This window comes from Staurois parvus, unplaced genomic scaffold (assembly GCF_062004578.1).
Source record: "Staurois parvus isolate SC_StPar_1 unplaced genomic scaffold, SC_StPar_1.0 ptg000025l, whole genome shotgun sequence".
NCBI classification, from domain to species: Eukaryota; Metazoa; Chordata; class Amphibia; order Anura; family Ranidae; genus Staurois; species Staurois parvus.
In genome coordinates, this window is record NW_028317821.1 from 31,909,881 (window position 1) to 31,927,995 (window position 18,115).

The 18,115-nt window shown below is 40.4% G+C and overlaps 1 protein-coding gene across 4 annotated transcripts in view; it reads left to right on the forward strand.

The window, feature by feature from the left end:
• CPSF6 (cleavage and polyadenylation specific factor 6) overlaps nucleotides 1–18,115 on the forward strand; it is a 61,423-nt gene that overhangs the window by 24,233 nt on the left and 19,075 nt on the right. For 2 of the 4 annotated variants that reach the window (XM_089652683.1, XM_089652685.1), the window contains exons 6-9: nucleotides 2,908–3,394; nucleotides 3,474–3,589; nucleotides 9,339–9,492; nucleotides 9,922–10,115. In XM_089652683.1, the coding sequence (XP_089508809.1) occupies nucleotides 2,908–3,394; nucleotides 3,474–3,589; nucleotides 9,339–9,492; nucleotides 9,922–10,111 (947 nt within the window). In that variant the 3' untranslated portion in view covers nucleotides 10,112–10,115. The remainder of the gene's footprint in view (nucleotides 1–2,907; nucleotides 3,395–3,473; nucleotides 3,590–9,338; nucleotides 9,493–9,921; nucleotides 10,116–18,115) is intronic. The other 2 variants (XM_089652684.1, XM_089652686.1) reach the window with 1 other exon arrangement.

The window sequence follows — 18,115 nt, forward strand, 5'->3', positions numbered from 1 at the left end:
CAGGCAGTGATGTTGGACGAGAAGGCCTGGCTCTCACTCTTCGTTCTAATTCATCCCAAAAGGTGTTCTGTCGGGTTGAGGTCAGAACTCTGTGCAGGCCAGTCATGTTCCTCCACCCCAAACTTGCTCATCCATGTCTTTATGGACCTTGCTTTGTGCACTGGTGTGCAGTTATGTTGGAAGAGGAAGGGCCATCCTCAAACTGTTCTTACAAAGTTAGGAGCATGAAATTATGCAAAATGTCTTGGTATGCTGATGCCTTAAGAGTTCCCTTCACTGATACGAAGGGGCCAAGCCCAACCCCTGAAAAAAAACCCCACACCATACTCACCCCTCCACCAAATTTTACACTTGTCACAATGCAGTCAGGCAAGTACCGTTCTCCTGTCAACCGCCAAACCCAGACACGTCCATCGGATTGCCAGACAGAGAAATGTGATTGGTCACTTGCTATCAGCAATGGCATTGGCATCCAATCAGCGTGTTGCCCTGCCTCTGTCTCCTTGACCCATGTGACAGAGCACCGATCTGTTCGGTTGCCAGAAGAACCTTTGTTGCTGTGATCTGTCCAGCGTCTGGAGGAATCCATGAGCGGGCTATCTGCATGTCTCAGCCACGGTATTGCTACTTCTACAGTGTTTAGCCCTTGGTTCCAACCTACGTGACTTCTGATCTGTGCGGCTGCCGGAGGAGCCTGTCTCACAGTGACTTGTCCAGTGCCTGGGGGATCTAGTGATCAAGCTTCGTATATAGTGTACATGTAGTCATACCATCCATACCACCACATAAATCAGTCCCAGGAGACGGTGAGAGGACTTGGTAACATTACACCACAACGACCTGTTTTGAGATGTCATGCCATGCACAAGTGATTGTTTTGTGACTGCAATATTACATTTTTGTTATCTAATAATTTGGTAATAAAGGATACTGCACCAGAGCCTGTGCAAGCTCTGTTTTTTTTTTCTGTCGCTTTACGTGGCCTACCACTTCATGGTTGAGTTGCTGTTGTTCCCAGCTGCTTCCACTTTGTTATAATACCACTGACAGTTGACCCTGGAATATTCAGTAGCAAGGAAATTTCACGGGGGCAACTTATCACGGTACCACGCTTGAATTCACTGAGCTCCTGAGAGCGACCCATTCTTTCAGAAATATTTGTAAAAGCAGTCTGCAAGCCTAGGTAGTTGATTTCATACACCTGTGGCCATGGAGGTGATTGGAACACCTGAATTCAATGATTTGGAGGGATGTGCCAATACTTTTGGCAGTATGTGTCTATATATACACACACTCTTACAATATATCTGGTTTTTGTTTGTAAGCCCATTGGGAAGAGTTTTCTTTGCTTCCTTTTTTTCATGCTTGTACAAGACATGCAAGGTCACCAGGACAGGAAAGCATTGCCTGCAATAAAAACTGTTTTTTAAGTTCTAACTGTTCTCCACACTAATTAATGTATTTTGTCCTAGTTGTGATTTTTCATCACTCCCTTTCCTCACAGGAAATTAGCGGATCTCCCTAGTAAGGACACAAACGGCAGTAAATACCTAGCATAGGCTCGAGTTCTTGACCACTCCATTAAAGAAAGAAAACTGTCCGGAGCTGGTCTTTACATATGCAAATAAAGTGAAACAAACTGTTAGGCTGCCTCAATTTGTTTAAAGAAAAAAAAAAAAAAATCATATCTCTTTACCCAAAAGGGAGCGTTCCGCTATTCGGGTCGGGCAGTGGGTATTGTGCGACGATCTGAGCGGATGTTCAATACCATGGAGGTCTAAGGAAGCTCAGCACTCCCCAGCCTACTCCATGTCAACCTTCTGTGCGCTTGGCACTTCCTCAGAAAATGGTTTTCAGTATCGACAGAATTGGCAGCGCTCCGTAAACAAAGCACATGCAAAACGCCATAGTGTAGCAAACTTTGTGCCTCCTTTATTTTAAAATGGTGAAACTTCCCACAAGACAAGTGTGATATACAGGTTTAAAACAAACCACCACTTCACTTGCTCCAGTGGATGTGATGGCTTTACTGCTAGGCTCCGCCCTACGTTTATTTCTTCTTAATGGACTGTTCCAGTGGCAATAGCAATGGCAGATTATGGATTACCTAAAATAAATTAGCTTCAGTGACGTCAGCACTTTGAAACACATGACTTGAAACAAACTTGCTAGTTTGGGGGAGTCGGAATGAAGTCAGAACTCAAAATCTGCATACTTGTTCCAAGTTAGAGATTTGGTAATGAAGTCCCATCATGACGGCGAAGAGGTCAACAATGTTGTCCTTTTTACTCCTACCACAGCTGGAGTTATTAAAGAAAACCAGCACCTGAATCTTTTTAGTAAGGGGTGGCATGGCAACAGAATACATTTTAGCATAAATCATAATAGAGAATTTGAATTTATAAGGACAAACCAATAAAGCTAACTTTTAGGTTGATGATTGATCGTTTTAATAAAGATTGTTATTGCCTTGCAAAGATACGTTTCTTTGCTGCATTTTATTTTTATTTTTTTTGTAACTTTTAATTTCAACTGAATGGTATGCCACAGAATATATTATCATATTGGTCATTCACAGAATGGCCAAGGGGAGGGTGTATAAACAACACTAACTCTTCTATGTACGATATTCTCAGTGCTCATATCCGCAGTAGCCAGAAGTATGGTGAGAGCTTTACTGTTCAGCATAAAGAAAAATATTATTAAAGGATAGAGCAGCCATCCAGCCATGGGATACACCTCTACAAGAGTAACTATTGTTTATATACCCAAAATTAGGAAAAAGCCTTTGCCTGGAGGTCTGTTTTACTTTAAAAATTCATATATTTTTAAGTATCTGTGTAATACTACAGGCAATGGTTTGCTTGTATTAATACAGTACTGATGACGTCTGTCTTTATTTTATAGGTATGACTCCTCCAAGACCACCTATGTGTCCACCAGGCCCACCAGGACCCCCTGGTCCTCCTCCTCCAGGACAGCCACTTCCTCCACCTTTAACTGGACCCCCAAATCGTGGTGAACGTCCACCACCCCCAGTTTTATTTCCTGGACAGCCATATGGTCAACCACCGCTAGTTCCTTTGCCACCTGGCCCCCCTCCTCCTGTATATGGGCCTCCACCTGGGCCCCCGCCTCCTCAACAAGGTCCACCACCACCCCCTGGTCCATTTCCTCCTCGTCCTCCAGGGCCTCCTATGGCTCTTGGACCACCTCCACATTTGCCAGGTCCACCCCCTGGAGGTCCCCCACCAGCTCCGCATGTAAATCCTAATTTCTTTCCTCCACCTGGTAATGCTGGTATGCCTACTTCAGATAGCCGTGGCCCACCACCTTCGGATCCATATGGTCGGCCACCTCCATACGACCGGGGAGATTATGGGCCACCTGGAAGGTTAGTCTGAATACTTATCAATTTAAAAATAAAATCATAATGGCATGTCTCTTTTAATGCCGAATATTATGTTTTGCAGGGATATGGATGCTGTGAGGACACCTTTAAGTGAAGCAGAATTTGAGGAAATCATGAACCGCAACAGGGCAATTTCTAGCAGTGCAATTTCCAGAGCAGTTTCTGATGCCAGTGCTGGTTGGTGTTCTATGTAAAATCTGTAACTGTTATTTGCTCCCAGTATTTAAGTTAAGTGTATGTTAGAAGTTATTTATTAAAGAATACAATGCATTTAACTAACATTAATGATTCCAATGTTGAGAACTGCAAGTTGGATAGGCAATATTCAAGTTCATAGTTTAGCAACCATTATTAAGGCATGTGTTGATGGGCAAACGCAACATGTTTTTAGCTTTATTTAGATTGCATTTGAGATTGGTTTGAAATGCTTCCTTAATGGATATATGACTTGCATTTGAGCGCCTTAGTTACAAGGATTAGCCAATGATATAACATAATACATCTGACATTTTTGAGGGATGCTTTACTATTAGGGGCCTGAAGGCTGGCAATTGACGGTTATGGCTTTTTAATTAAGCTTATACTGTTAAAAGAAAAAAGAAAAAAAAAATTGTGCATAGACCATTGTTTTTTGACACATATTCAACTATATATTATGTTCTAATGTTTTATGGTAAAGGCTTTTCTTGATTATACAGGACAGGGGTGATTGAACACTGGCAAACAGAAATGTAAGGACCCCTATATAACCCCCCCCCCCCCTCACACTGACAGTTTTCCACAGGTTTTTTCCTAATGTCATTAGTTGATGATTTTTATTTTATTTATTTCTTTGCTCCAACTTGGCTACCTACCAGCCATTCTGGCTACTTATGCAGCTTCTGGATCGGTACCCTAGGCACGCTACTGGGACTGTATCTGGATCCTGCCAAAATTATAGAGACAGCGCAGCTGGCCTGTAAAGTTTTTAAAAAATGAGTGATTAAAATTGTGCGCTACCCAATGATTGAAATAATAAATTAGAGCTGCTGGAAACCCGTATAGTGTGTGCTCATCACATACAGAATACAAAACCAGTGTGTAGTGTTGCGTTACTCTAAAAACATCCACTCTAGTGAATACTAGAACATACCATATACATGAATAAATCCAGAAAAAATATTTGTGAAACACTCAACAGTAAAGGTAGAAATAATAAGGGGAGGAAGTAGAGTGCTGGAAGTGGCAGCAGAGGCAATGGCACTTAGCTGGAAGGCTTTTTTTCCCCCAATTACCGTGACGAGAGGTAATCATTGGAAGACGCCGGCAATAAATACACCTTGCGCATGTCACCTAGCTACTCCTGATGAAGTCACATGGTTCGTGACAATATGTTTGGAGGAGCTAGGTGACTAGCATGGTCGGAGATGCAGCTTTTGGTCATACTGTGGTTTTTACTACTGTCAAATATGAGTGCATTTTTAATAAACTACTTGTGGATTTTCAGAAACGTGCTGCACTATGGTCGCTGTATATGGTTCTGAGTTCTACCCACAGAGCCAGTCATGCTGCTAAAGGGTTAGCTTTGAGGATACAGTGGCCATAAAGAGAGGCGGATTATCTCCAGAGGAGAGGATACATTTTACCCCCATTATTAGGGGAGATGCCTGTTTGGCATGTTTCTCATATCAGTCAATGTATGAAGGTGAGGGTCCACCTACAGTTGTGTTCAAAATAATAGCAGTCAGACATCACTAACCTGATCAATCACTGTTTTTGGTAGAAATGATATTTCTACATGGCAAATAATTTACTAGCAGGTGTAGTAGAGTAATAGAAATCCAACAGACCCAACATTCATGACATGCATGCTGCTGATTCTGTGTAATTAAATAACTAATTGAAAGGGGCATGTTCAAAATAATAGCAGTGTGGAGTTCTATTAGTGAGGTAATTCATTCTTTGAAAAACAGGTGGCAATTATTGCCCTTATTTAAGTAAGGAAGGCAGCAAATGTTGTACATGCTGGTTACAGTGCATTTCTCTCTGAAATTCTGAGGAAAATGGGTCGTTCTAGACATTGTTCAGAAGAACAGCGTACCTTGATTAAAAAGTTGATTGAAGAAGTGCAGAAAATGATAGACTGCTCATCTAAAATGATGGCAAGTGCTTTAAAATGGCAACCAAAACCTGAAAGACGTGGAAGAAAGCGAAAAACTACCATTCGAATGGATAGAAGAATAGCCAAAATGGCAAGGACTCAGCCAACAATCAGCTCCAGGAAGATCAAAGAAGGTCTAAAGTTACCTGTGAGTACTGTTACAATTAGAAGACGCCTATGTGAAGCCAAGCTATTTGCAAGAAGCCCCCGCAAAGTCCCACTGTTGAAAAAAAGACATGTGCTGAAGAGGTTACAATTTTCTAAAGAGCACATTGACTGGCCTAAAGAGAAATGGCACAACATTTTGTGGACTGATGAAAGTAAGATTGTTCTTTTTGGGTCTAGTGGCCGGAGACAGTTTGTCAGACGACCCCCAAACACTGAATTCAAGCCACAGTACACTGTGAAGACAGTGAAGCATGGTTGCGCAAGCATCATGATATGAGGATGTTTCTCATACTACGGTGTTGGGCCTATTTATCGCATACCAGGGATCATGGATCAGTTTGAATACATCAGAATACTTGAAGAGGTCATGCTGCCTTATGCTGAAGAGGAAATGCCCTTGAAATGGGTGTTCCAACAAGACAACGACCCCAAACACACCAGTAAACGTGCAACATCTTGGTTCCAGACCAACAAGATTGACGTTATGGAGTGGCCAGCCCAATCCCTGGATCTTAATCCAATAGAAAACTTGTGGGGTGACATCAAAAATGCAGTTTCTGAGGCAAAACCAAGAAATAGAGAAGAACTGTGGAATGTAGGCCAATCATCCTGGGCTGGAATACCTGTTCACAGGTGCCAGAAGTTGGTTGACTCCATGCAACACAGATGTACAGCAGTTCTCAGAAACAGTGCTTATACAACTAAATATTAATTAAGTGATTCAAAGGAATGCAAAATCTTCAACCATTTTTCAGTTTATTTAGTGAATGTTTGAGTTTGTAAAGATGAATACAAACGCTGCTATTTTTTTGAACAGTCTAATATTCACTTTTCTTCAATTTTTTTAGAGGAACAACACAAATTTGATATATTTTTCTTCATGTTTTGATTTGGAATAGAATGTGTAGTGTTCCCAATGCATTTGTGTGTATGGAAATAAAAGTTATTAGAATTTTGAGCTTTATTCACTTTTTTCAACACACTGCTATTATTTTGAACACAACTGTATATATTGTCACTGTGCTAATGCACATCGTTTAAAAACTTACAACATCGGGATAGTGGGCTTACTCACCAGTAGGACAACGTGTCCTGCAAATGTTGAAGAGATTTCTTTTGGGACTATTGATTTCTACATTTTACTGTTGAGTGTTTCACAAATATTTTTTATTTTTTTTGGATTTATTCTTGTATATGACATGTTCTAGTGTTCACTAGAGTGAATGTTTTTTAGACAGCGCAACAATACACACTGGTTTTGGCCTGTAAAGTTGCTTTGGACATTGGATCTTGTGTTAGACGATCCTTCATGGCACGCTGTGCCAGTGCATGAACTTAGCCGCAGAGTGCTGTGGATTTACTACACTTCCCAAGTCCAGGATAGTGGCAGACTGCTTAGGTGTGACCCATTCACTGAAGACCCCTTTAGGGGGTATGCACTTCAAATGCAAGTGAAGTAGAGGCTCCCTTTTAGTTTCTCCTCTCTTGCTCACAGATGCTGCATTGGTTCCTGTTTGACACAGGACAGAGAAGAGTAGGTTTTATTGCATGACAAAAGGAAGAGGAAGTGCTTTCTTCTGATTCAGAATAATCTGTGCAGGAAGAAGCCATTTTGGCCATTCTGTCTTTAAAAGTCAAATATACCATTTATGTGCTGGTGCATGAGGTGTATGTTGGACATGTTAACATACCAGTTCCACCACAAAATGAACAGGTTCATCGTCAAGTCCAGGAATCCACAAGCTTTTGTAGTGGATGCTCTGGTGACCCTGTGGGATCATTTTTGCTTTATCTGTGCTCTTCCTCCACTGAAGCTCCAGCCACAACTGCTCTGCAGGATTGAGGCAGAACGCATTCCAGTGATTCTTGTGTCATCAAGCTGCCCAGGTGGGTTTGGTACATGACATATTCTTACTCTTGGCGAACTTCCCTTGGCCTCTTCCGGATTGCATAGTCCTTCTGTCTCAAGTCCCAGTCTACCATGCTGCTTCTTGGCCTAGCTGTCGAAGCCTGAATTCTGAGTGCTCATTTAACTCTTCGTAGACTGGAGAGGCTGTGGAATCTCAATCTGGTACTTGTGGCTTTTTAAAAGCCTCTTTTAGAACCGATCCGGGATATTCCCCTACACTAACAAGGTGGGGGTTTTATTTGGGGGGGGGGGGGGGGGTTCTGATCGATTTCACTAGGCGAGTAATGGAGTTGGCGGCGTTGTCTTGAAGGGAACATTTCCTAGTCTCCACATTTCACCTTAACCAGGATTTGGTCCTGCCATCTTTCTGTCTGGCTACTAAGTTCTCTGGGGAGACATCTTTTCTTTGTATGTGGTTTGATGTATGGGCTTTTCTGTTGGCTTTGGCCTCACTTAGGCTTTCGGATTCTTTTTATTCTTCCCCAAGGCTCTCACAGGGAAAGTGCTACTTCTCTTCCATCATCGTTAGGTGGATGCGTCAGGTCATTGTTCAAGCCTGTTACCTACAGGATAAGGTTACTCCTTTTCCTTTAAGTCCCAGTACATTAGGTCTGTGGGAGTTTTCTTTTGGGCCTTTCAGCATCAAGAATCTGTTTTCACATGGTCATCTGTTCACAAGTTTATTAAGTTTTACCAGGTGGAAGTTTAAGTCTCTGCTCATGCTGGCTTTGGCTGTAAGGTGCTACAAGCAGCTGTCTAGCTAGAGTCTTATACCCTTGTTTGTGGACTTGTGGGTAGTTTGTCATGTTAACCACTTTTTTTTTTTTCTTTTGGATGTCTTGGTTGTCTAATGCCTCGTACACTCTATAAGAAAATCGTACGAAAATGTTCGTACGAGGACCGATCGTCCGATAATCGGATCGTTAGTACACAGCTTTTGAGAGCCAATCACGACAATTCGTACAACAATATCCGCAGGGACAAGCACAAAAATTTTTCTTGTACGATAACAGATCGTACGATTTTCGTTTAATCAGTACAATAGTTGTCTGGAAATACAATACAAATACAACGCAATACATGACATCCCTTTTAAAATTCTTTTCTTTTATTGGAGAATTTTCGTATCCTTCGTAACCTCTTCACTTTCGATGTGAGACTAGCAGGCGAAAAAAAACATCCGATGTTCTCATCGTGTGTACAGGGCATAAGAAAATATCTGTCTTTACTATATGATCAAGAAAACGGTACAGGACACAGGACCCTCCCTGCTGTCTGTGTATCCTTATTGCATGCTAAAGAAACTGTCAGTGGAAAGGGTTATATTGAGATCCCTACAGTGTCCAATTACCTGAAGTAGAAACATATAACACAGTTGTCTAAGAATATGCCTGTGTCATGTACAGTAGTCCAAGGAACAGATTTTACAGGTAACTTTTTAAACCTAAATTGTATTGGCCGTTCCTTTTTTTAATTGTGGATTTGATAGTCTACTATGGAAATAGAAAGTGCAGATCAAGTACCATGTGATTGCATGAGATTACTATTAAAAATATGGTAAAGTTTTGAATGCATACTGAATTCCTTCAGAAACTCAAGCTTGGAAAAGTATTGTGCTAGTCAGTTTGCTTTACTTTGTACACAAAAATAAATTACCTTTTTGTGATTTATATATATATATATATATATTTTTTTTTTTTATTTCGCAGGCGATTATGGAAGTGCTATTGAAACTTTGGTGACAGCTATTTCTTTAATTAAACAGTCCAAAGTATCAGCTGATGATCGTTGCAAAGTACTCATCAGTTCTCTGCAGGACTGTCTTCATGGAATTGAATCAAAGTCTTATGGTTCAGGGTCTAGGTAATGTTTTCTGTCCTGATCGTTTCAGAATGTGTTTCACGTGTTTTTTGTATAGAAAACTACACATGAAGTTTACATGTTGAAAAGCACTGAATGCCTTTCACATTTCCCTCACTGGCCATTAAGGAATAATTCTCTTCTCTCCTAGTTTCTATCTGGCTATGAGAGCATAATCATGGCGAAATACAAAAGACTGCCAATAACTTCATCTAGTAAGACTTTTGTTTGGTTTCAGTCTTGAGGAGAGCAAGTAATGACCGATAGCCAGCCTAATTCTGAAGACCTGTGACTATACTGACTTTTAGCAGTGTTAACTTTTAGTGAAGCCTTGCCTTATTGTTCCTAGTATGTCATATTGGAAAGCCTATTTTGTGTTAAGAAGGAATTGTTTTAGTTGTGAGGGGGAATTAATTGAGTGATTTCCTTTAGAAGACGTGAGCGTTCAAGAGAAAGGGACCACAGTAGGTCACGAGAAAAAAGCAGGCGTCACAAATCTCGCAGCCGAGATCGCCATGATGACTATTACCGGGAAAGAAGTCGCGAACGTGAGAGGCATCGTGATCGGGAACGGGATCGTGACAGGGAAAGAGACAGAGAGAGAGAGTATCGTCACCGTTAAGCAGGTGGGTATATTAAGAAAAGGAGCCAAAGGTATCATGAAGCAAAAAGTATTGTTGATTGTGAAAGATTTCATATCCGTATGTAACACTGTGAAGGTGATCACAGAAGAGGAGTCTTATCCAAAATCATTTGTATACATTGGTAAGTAGCTTGGTAAAACATGTATTATACTTAATACCAGACACTATAGAAATCTTTTTTTTAAGCAGCTCCCCAAGTTATCCTAAAGCCTCCTAATGGGATAAAGAAAGGTGTCTGCTGCCAGTAGCATCCATTCTTGGTCAGGTGCTGTTTACCTTTTGCACTCTTTAAAATGTGCTTTGTGGTACATGTTATAAACTTCATCACAGAACTGTTAATCACTGGTTGAGCCACATTCATGCCATAGGGTCAACAAACAAAATAAGTCTGTTTTCATTATGAGATGTCAGCGCTGACCCTTGAATCTATGTTTGGTTACAGCAACATCTACCTTTCTTTTCTTTTTGCTTCATAAACGTACCTCATTGTCTTGTGACAAGAAATAAGGCCCATACACACTTTTTTTAATTTTTAGCTTAAATAAAATCAATGAATATGCATCAAAACATAAATGTTGCAAAACGTGCTTTGCATTGTATGGGAATGTGCATTTACATGTGTCCATACATATTGACATGCATTTAGATACATTTCTATTGATTTTAATATAGATTTGGCAAAAACTGACAAGAATGAGCCCTCAATGAAATGTTAGGAGGCTTTAGGGTGAATTTGGGGTATTATGCTTAAATCCAACTCTGGGAAACCAAAAGTCCTCCCTTCACAGTGGGGCTGCACCTGCACTGTAGGGCTTAACTGCTTGTTTATATCTAGGTAACAGGAAAAGCACTTTTACTTATTCAATCCTCCACTGCTCTGGCAGTGGACTGTCCTCTCACATTCAGTGCAGGGTTTTGAGAGGTACTTAGATTGTCGGAGCATAGTGGAGAAGATGCTGCAGCTCCATTCTAGCGGCACAGAAGATCAGGTACATAAAATTGCTTTCCCGCTAGACATAGACAAGCAGTTAATCCTTGCATTGTGAGTGTAGCCCCACGGCAAGGGAGGAGCTTGTTTTCCAAGATTTCAGCTTTAACGTTTAATACTTTTTATGTGCCAATTTCCACTCGGGTAAAAATGTGCTAAATAGCTATTTTTGGGCCCTTTTCCCTCACCAATATGATGGATAACTATTCATTCGCTTTTTTTTTGTAATTTTTTTTTTTTTTAAGTGTGTGCCTTGATTATTTCAAGGATTGACTTGGAAGAGCTTTTATGCTCATTTTGGTTTGCAGTGCAGTTAAAATCCACCTCCCCACAACCAAAAACGATGTTTAATTAAACATGGCAAATGTTTAATTTGTAGTGTAATTGAAACATTATTGGTGGAGCATTGTATCCTTTTTTAAGAATAGTGGGATTAGTGTTATGCTATTACTGAAGTATGTAGTATTTTTTTAGTAACATCCAAGTCTTTATTTTTTTTTTTTGCTGTATGATGTTTTCACTATTTTGCAAAACTCGTTTCAAGGTATTTAATGATGCTCAAAATGAGAAATTTAAGTGGTTTTCTTTTTTTTTTTTATTATTTAAAGTGACCATTTTCTATTTTCACAATCAATAAATATTTATTGAAAAAATTTAAGGTACAAAGCATAGAATAAGAAACCTTTTTTGAAGTTGTCAGGATGTTAAATGGCTAAAACGTAGCTGCTGAGAATGTAGATACATCCAACAGGATACATAGCATACTAATAAACAAAACTTGTAGCCTTGAAATTAGAGTAGGTATCAGTGAGCCAGGTAAATTTACCGCAGACCATGAAACCATAAGCAAATCGGGACATCAAGTGTGAATAAACAAGATCTGCTAAAAGGAAATAAGGGGGAAGGAAGGAAGGATGTCTGCAGTAGGGAGGTGGGAAAGAGCAGGAAAGGAAGTGAGCGTCAGGGTTGCCCAAAACTAACACTCCAAAGCTGGACTGCTATAATGAGGCATAGCTATCCATAGACTGTGACGGATGAGCATATTGTATCCACAGGGTCCATATCCAGGAGAATTTATTTTGCGTTGATGAAGAACCGTCATCATTGCTATTTTAAAAGACCGACCCCCCCCCCCCCCCCCAGCAAAAAAAAATTATATAGATCAAACCTACCTGTCCTGCTGCCTGGGCCACTGAACTTCTATCTTAAAAAACTAAGCTTGCTGAAAAATCTTCAGCACATGACTCTTTGGGGTTTATTTACTAAAGCTGGAGAGTCCAAAATCAGACTCCCTTCTGCATAGAAACCAATCAGCTTCTAACCTCAGCTTTGGCAATGAAACCTGGAAGCTGATTGGTTTCTATGCAGAAGGGAGTCTGATTTTGGACTCTCCAGCTTTAGTAAATAAACCCCTTTGAGTCAGATTTCTGTATTGTCCTCTTGCACTCTTGGGTTCCATCCACCAAAACTACTGTGTTCTGTAGTGGTTGGGGTGGGGGTTAGCTGGCAATGTTCGTAAATTTTATTATAAACTTTCACATGTAAGTACAGATCCCAAATCACTTCCCTGGAGCCCTTATGTGATAATAAAGTTGAGTAGTGAAGAAAGTGTAAAAAACAAAAATTTAGAGTAGCACTCCCCTCAACACCAATTCCTGCCTCCGGAAAGAATATTTAAAGGACAAGTTCACTTTTCGTGACATATTACACCCATATTCAGGATGTAACGTTGCTGTAGGACCCCCCCCGCCCCCACTCGCCTGTTGTGAAGGCTAGCAGGGGGGATCTTTTCGACCCGATCTTGCTCCGCCCACCCAGCCGCGTCATTCATTTACAGTTTTTTGTGAATGGGAAACTATAAGTCCCGACAGCCTTTGTGGTTGTCGGCTTGCAGTTCTCCGTGAACTACCATGGCTCTTTTGAGCTCTGTGGTAGTTCATTGATTCTTCCTGTCAGTGTAAAACTGTTTGCCCATACGAGCAGGTGGATTACACTAACAGTCTACAAGAGACCTGCATAGCACCAGAAATCTGCTGATCAATGGTGCAATGCTTTCAAGGCTCCCAACAAAAAATTTTTTTTTTTTATCTGCAAAAAATGTGCATTTATTATGTTTTGTTAAAAAGTGAACTTAACCTTTTAAAGAAGCCTGCCCCATAGACATGTTAACTTAGATGTATGCCTCGGGGGCCCCTGAATATGAAAACATTGATTGCACTACAAAGACTAGATATCAATGTGCGTGCCAGTGTGAGATCAATAATTCTTTGACCATCATTTCAGTTTAACTCTAAACTTATGATCTGTAAGGGTTTTAAATAGTTTCCTATGGAAAATTGGGTGTACCAAAGTTGGGCACCATTTTTTAGGGGACACACACAATTTTAAGGATTGATGTGTTGAGTATCTATGTACACGGCATAGCCAGATTTTTTTTAACCAAAATTTGGCTAATATAATGTGCACTTTTGTGCTCTAAAACTACCTTTTTTGTAATTGTACTGAAAATATGCATTTGATCAACCATTAAAGTTGCATGGCATAAAGAATTGGCAATGCCACCATTTAATTCTCCAGGTCCTCTTAAAAATAAATTTGGAGGTTTTAACTCCTCATCAGACCTACACTGTGCAAAAAAAGAGCAAAAATGACTGGCAGCAAAAGGGTTAAACCATAGCTCAACAGGGGACAAGCATCTGATACTTACAGAAATGGCTACAAGTTTACTTTAAAGGCAAGTATTGGTGAAACTAATAGAGAATGTAGGAGTAGATGCGTTACTTCAAGAAAATTTACATCATATTTTCTGTATTCAAAAGAGCTCTCAAAACTAACGTGTCAATAGGCAGGCTTTTTTTTTTAATGCAAAAGAAACACTATGTACTGTTTCTTCTGTAAAGGGTTCTTACCTGCCTTTTGGCGCAATTTCATTGTTTGCTGTGATGAATGAACTGTGCATGCACAGGAGTTATGTCAATCCGGCATAGCCAATCAAGATGGCCAAAGATTCCAAACCTGGAAGAAAACTGGTCAAAGAGATTGATGACGGCAAAGGAGTTCGCAGACATCCCATTGCTGGAGGGGAGGTGAGTATAGTTCCGCTGTAAGTTACAATTTTTGGACTTGTGCATAGATAAAGCTTTATCCACAGGGACAGGGGCCTCCAAACTTTCTAAACAAAGAGCCAGATTAATGTCCTTCAAACTTTAGAAGGGGGGGGGGGGTGCAGATTGTGGCCAGAGAGAGTAGAAAATGCCCCAGTGCTAATGGGAGTAAACCATGTCTCAGACTGGGTGGTGAATGGGAATAAAAAAATTACAGCTTTTGTGGAGGAAGATTAGTGACCCATCGTTTGGGTCAGTGGTAGAAGTAATGCCCCATTGTTGGTGTAATTAGTAAGAATAGTGCCCCAAGGGCCATATGAAGGCTGCATTCGGCCCCTACAGGCCAAAGTTTGCGGACCACTGCACTGGGATGTTAACTTTATTTTAGGCCTTTTTATCTTTATTTTAACCTGATAACACACTTCTGTCCTGGGTAATGTTTTTACGTGCTGTAACACTAGACATTGTGATGGCCAGGGAACAAATTTTCACTATGTATAAAGAAGCATGGGTGCAAAGTGTTGGGATCTGTAGTGTTGCCTTTCAGCCTTTATAAAAACGATGATGTGGAAATCTATCATCTGTTTTGCAGAAGTGTCCGATGTGTTTTTGTTTTTTTTTTCCCCCTCTATAGGCTGTTCTCAGGACTGGTTCAGGTCTGAAGGTCTTGGTTATGTCCGCTGCTGTTTTTAGTTACACTTAAAGCGAGCTCCACCCAAAAGGGGTAGTTTCGCTTTAAGGACTGCTTCCCCGCTCTCCATTAAGGATTGGCACCTTTGGGGGTTTTGCTGGTTTTGGCTCTTGACGTTTGTTTTTTTTTTTCTACAGCCAGTAAACTCCCTAGCATTTTATCCTATGTGTCCATGCACACAATCCAGAACTAGTGGGTTTCAAGAGGAGTTTTTTAGCTGTAAAAATGCTCTACCACTGAAAAATGCTGTAAATCGTGGCAAACCAGCGTTTTGTTTTGTTTTTTTTTAACCAAAAAAATATTTTGTTTTTGGTGAAAGAAAAAAAAAAAAACTCTGAATGCTAACACAAAAACGCTGAAAAACTCAAGTTTTTAATGTGACTTTGCACAGCTAATGTTACCAGTGTAATTAAAAAGCTCAGTGTTTATAGAGCGTAATAATGGCACTTATTTCACGAGCTTCTTTTGTTTACAGTACAAGCTAAATAATAAACTCAGGCTTTAGGTAGTAAAGAGCATTGCCTGATTTAGCAAGTCTCATGGCTATGGCACAAGCATACACCACTGACCTAGGGTATTTTGGAAGAAAGAATCAGTTGGGTTATAAACCTTTGGTGCCCAGCCTGTAGTCCTGGGGCATCATGCAGCCCTCGGCCCCAGGAGCTTGTGGTGGGAACATCGATTAGGATAATGGCATTGATCTCTACAAGTTTCATATAACATGCTCCCAGCTTTCTATTATCTTCTGCAGTATACCTCCAGCCAAAAATGTAGCATGTCCACTCTCTGTGACCCTCATTACTTTTTTAGGCATGTAGGTTCTGACCGTCCTCTCAAGCATTACATATATTGAATATTATGTGCTGCCCTTTTGTGATGTCAGGGGCTGCATTTGAGGCCCCTTTTAGGCTCATAAATTGACAGCCACTGTTTTATCAAGCTGCTTTTGAGCCTCCAGGAATAAGATGGCACTGTTAGTTTAATTTCCCAGCCCCCTTCTCCACAGGCATTAACGTTAATGCTAAGGTTTCCTAAGTATTTGTGCTTCCTTCTGGCTATACAGACTTGGCTTATCATCAGATTGCACCTGTACTTATATACATAGCGGCTGATTCACTAAAGGGAAATATACTGTGCACTGCAAGTGCAGTTGCTTTTGATCCGAGGGGAAGCTTTGAAATGAGGCGAAGATCTGCTGATCTTTCATCCAATCCTGCAAGCAAAAATATTGTTTTTTTAATTTTATTTTCCTTGCATGTTCCTCTCAGATCTAGATCAACTTTACTTTCAGTGCACAGCCTATTTGCTTTAGTAAATCAACCTCATAGCCATCTATAGTGCCTTTAAAATCAAGTAGCAAACAGGTATTTGTCAAACATTGTAATATCTACATTAAAAACAGTACTGTGAAACTGGTAGAATTATACAATGTCAATTTCTATATGTAGAACGTCTTCTTAGTACAACAGTGCTTTATTTTTGCAGAATCACATTCTCTCACATCAGTGAAGTGTTTTAAAACACTTTGGGGGTCTTTTTAACAAAAGAATCTTGGGTGGAAACATTTAAGAATGTTGGCTGGAGTTACTCTATCTGAACGGTGTTCTGTGGTGAATGCCCAGGTGTTTTACTGATATGGACCTTTAAGATAGAACGGTGTAGAACTTGGTTGACATAGGTGCTGCAAACACCTGTAAACCAATGGGACAGCTTTTTCCTAACAAGCATTGGGCTTGCAATGCGCATGCGTTCCCTGGTATGCCCCAAGTTTTGCAGGCAGTGTTCCCTGGAACATGAAATATGTTTCCTAGAAGTAGTTGTCACTTTGTCCATTCCTGATTAAACCAGGGCCTTTCCCCTATACTTAGAACCTTATTTTTGTCTTTGTATTTTCTAATGCGTGTCATAGAACAGCTCTCAGTGTGCTGTTGACTAGGGCATCATTCTTCTGTTCATGCGAATTACAATTACAGTTTGATCAGTTTTTTTTTCTGTTTGTTTTTTTTAGCGTTTATTTTTAAATAAATTGTATTGGTATCACCCATCAAGCAGGTTATTTTTTTTTCTCCATTATTTACTCAGTTTGAATCAAGGGTTTGTTGCTGCACACTGAACAGGCCTATACCCATCACTACTAATGAACAGCTTTCGTTTTTCTTGCCCCATGCTTCCACCCCCACCCCTACATGCACCCTGGAGCCCTCTTGTCACCTCACAGCGGCTGGCTAGTAGAGGAGAACAATGCTGCCAGCCCAGGCATTTCGGCTCCCAATTAACCTGGTCACTAGTGAGGAGGTTTTTTTTTGTTTTGCAGTTGCTATGACAACCTGATGACTGATAAACATCCAGCCCTTTACGTGTGTATATATTTTACAAATATATAGTGTGTAAACACTGCAAGCATGCCTATTTTTTTTTATCTTTTTCTTTTTGTAAGTTCACCCAGCAATGTTGTCTTGCGTATTGTCTAGCCTTAGTAGCATAAAATGGCTTTGGTACAATATAAGGTGGACCTAGAGGAGTTTTGCAACCTTGAGGTATCCCTGTTGGGGGATTATATAAAATGTTAAAAAATATATTTTTGATAGTGTTCAAGATTTTCACCAAGATGTCAAATAGTGAGCAAACACTGCTCATCACAGTATTATGCCTAGTGTTCTCTATAAGCTCCAAAGTGCAGGGCCCTCCTATGCCCCTTGCATTGAACTGTATTGTTGCTGTATTGTCTTCCTTTTTATTGTAAAGCGCTGAGCTAACTGTTGGCGCTATATAAATCCTGTATTATTATAATAATAATAATATAAGCTATTGTCTCAGAGTTTTGCTGCAGTAAATGTTTTTTTTTTGTTTTTTTTTAAGTCAGTTTTACAATAACGTTTACCGTTTTGTATATCTACTAAATAAAACTGACCAAAAACTCTATCATGAATTTGTCATGACAGAGTTAAGCTACTGCTGTTGCTGATGATTGTTTTGAAGGTCCATTCTCAAGGGACGTTGCCTTTCTTGCAGCACCCCTGGGTGAGTTGCTTACTCAGAACTAAAACATGTAAACCGGGTGTTCTGTAAGTGGCTTGTCAAATAGGGAATGAACATTATAGATGCTTGCCTAAAAGCATAAACCTTAACCTCTTCACGCCGGCCGCACACAAATGTGCAGCCTCCCGGCGTCTGGGCCTATATGCCGAGCGGCCGTACG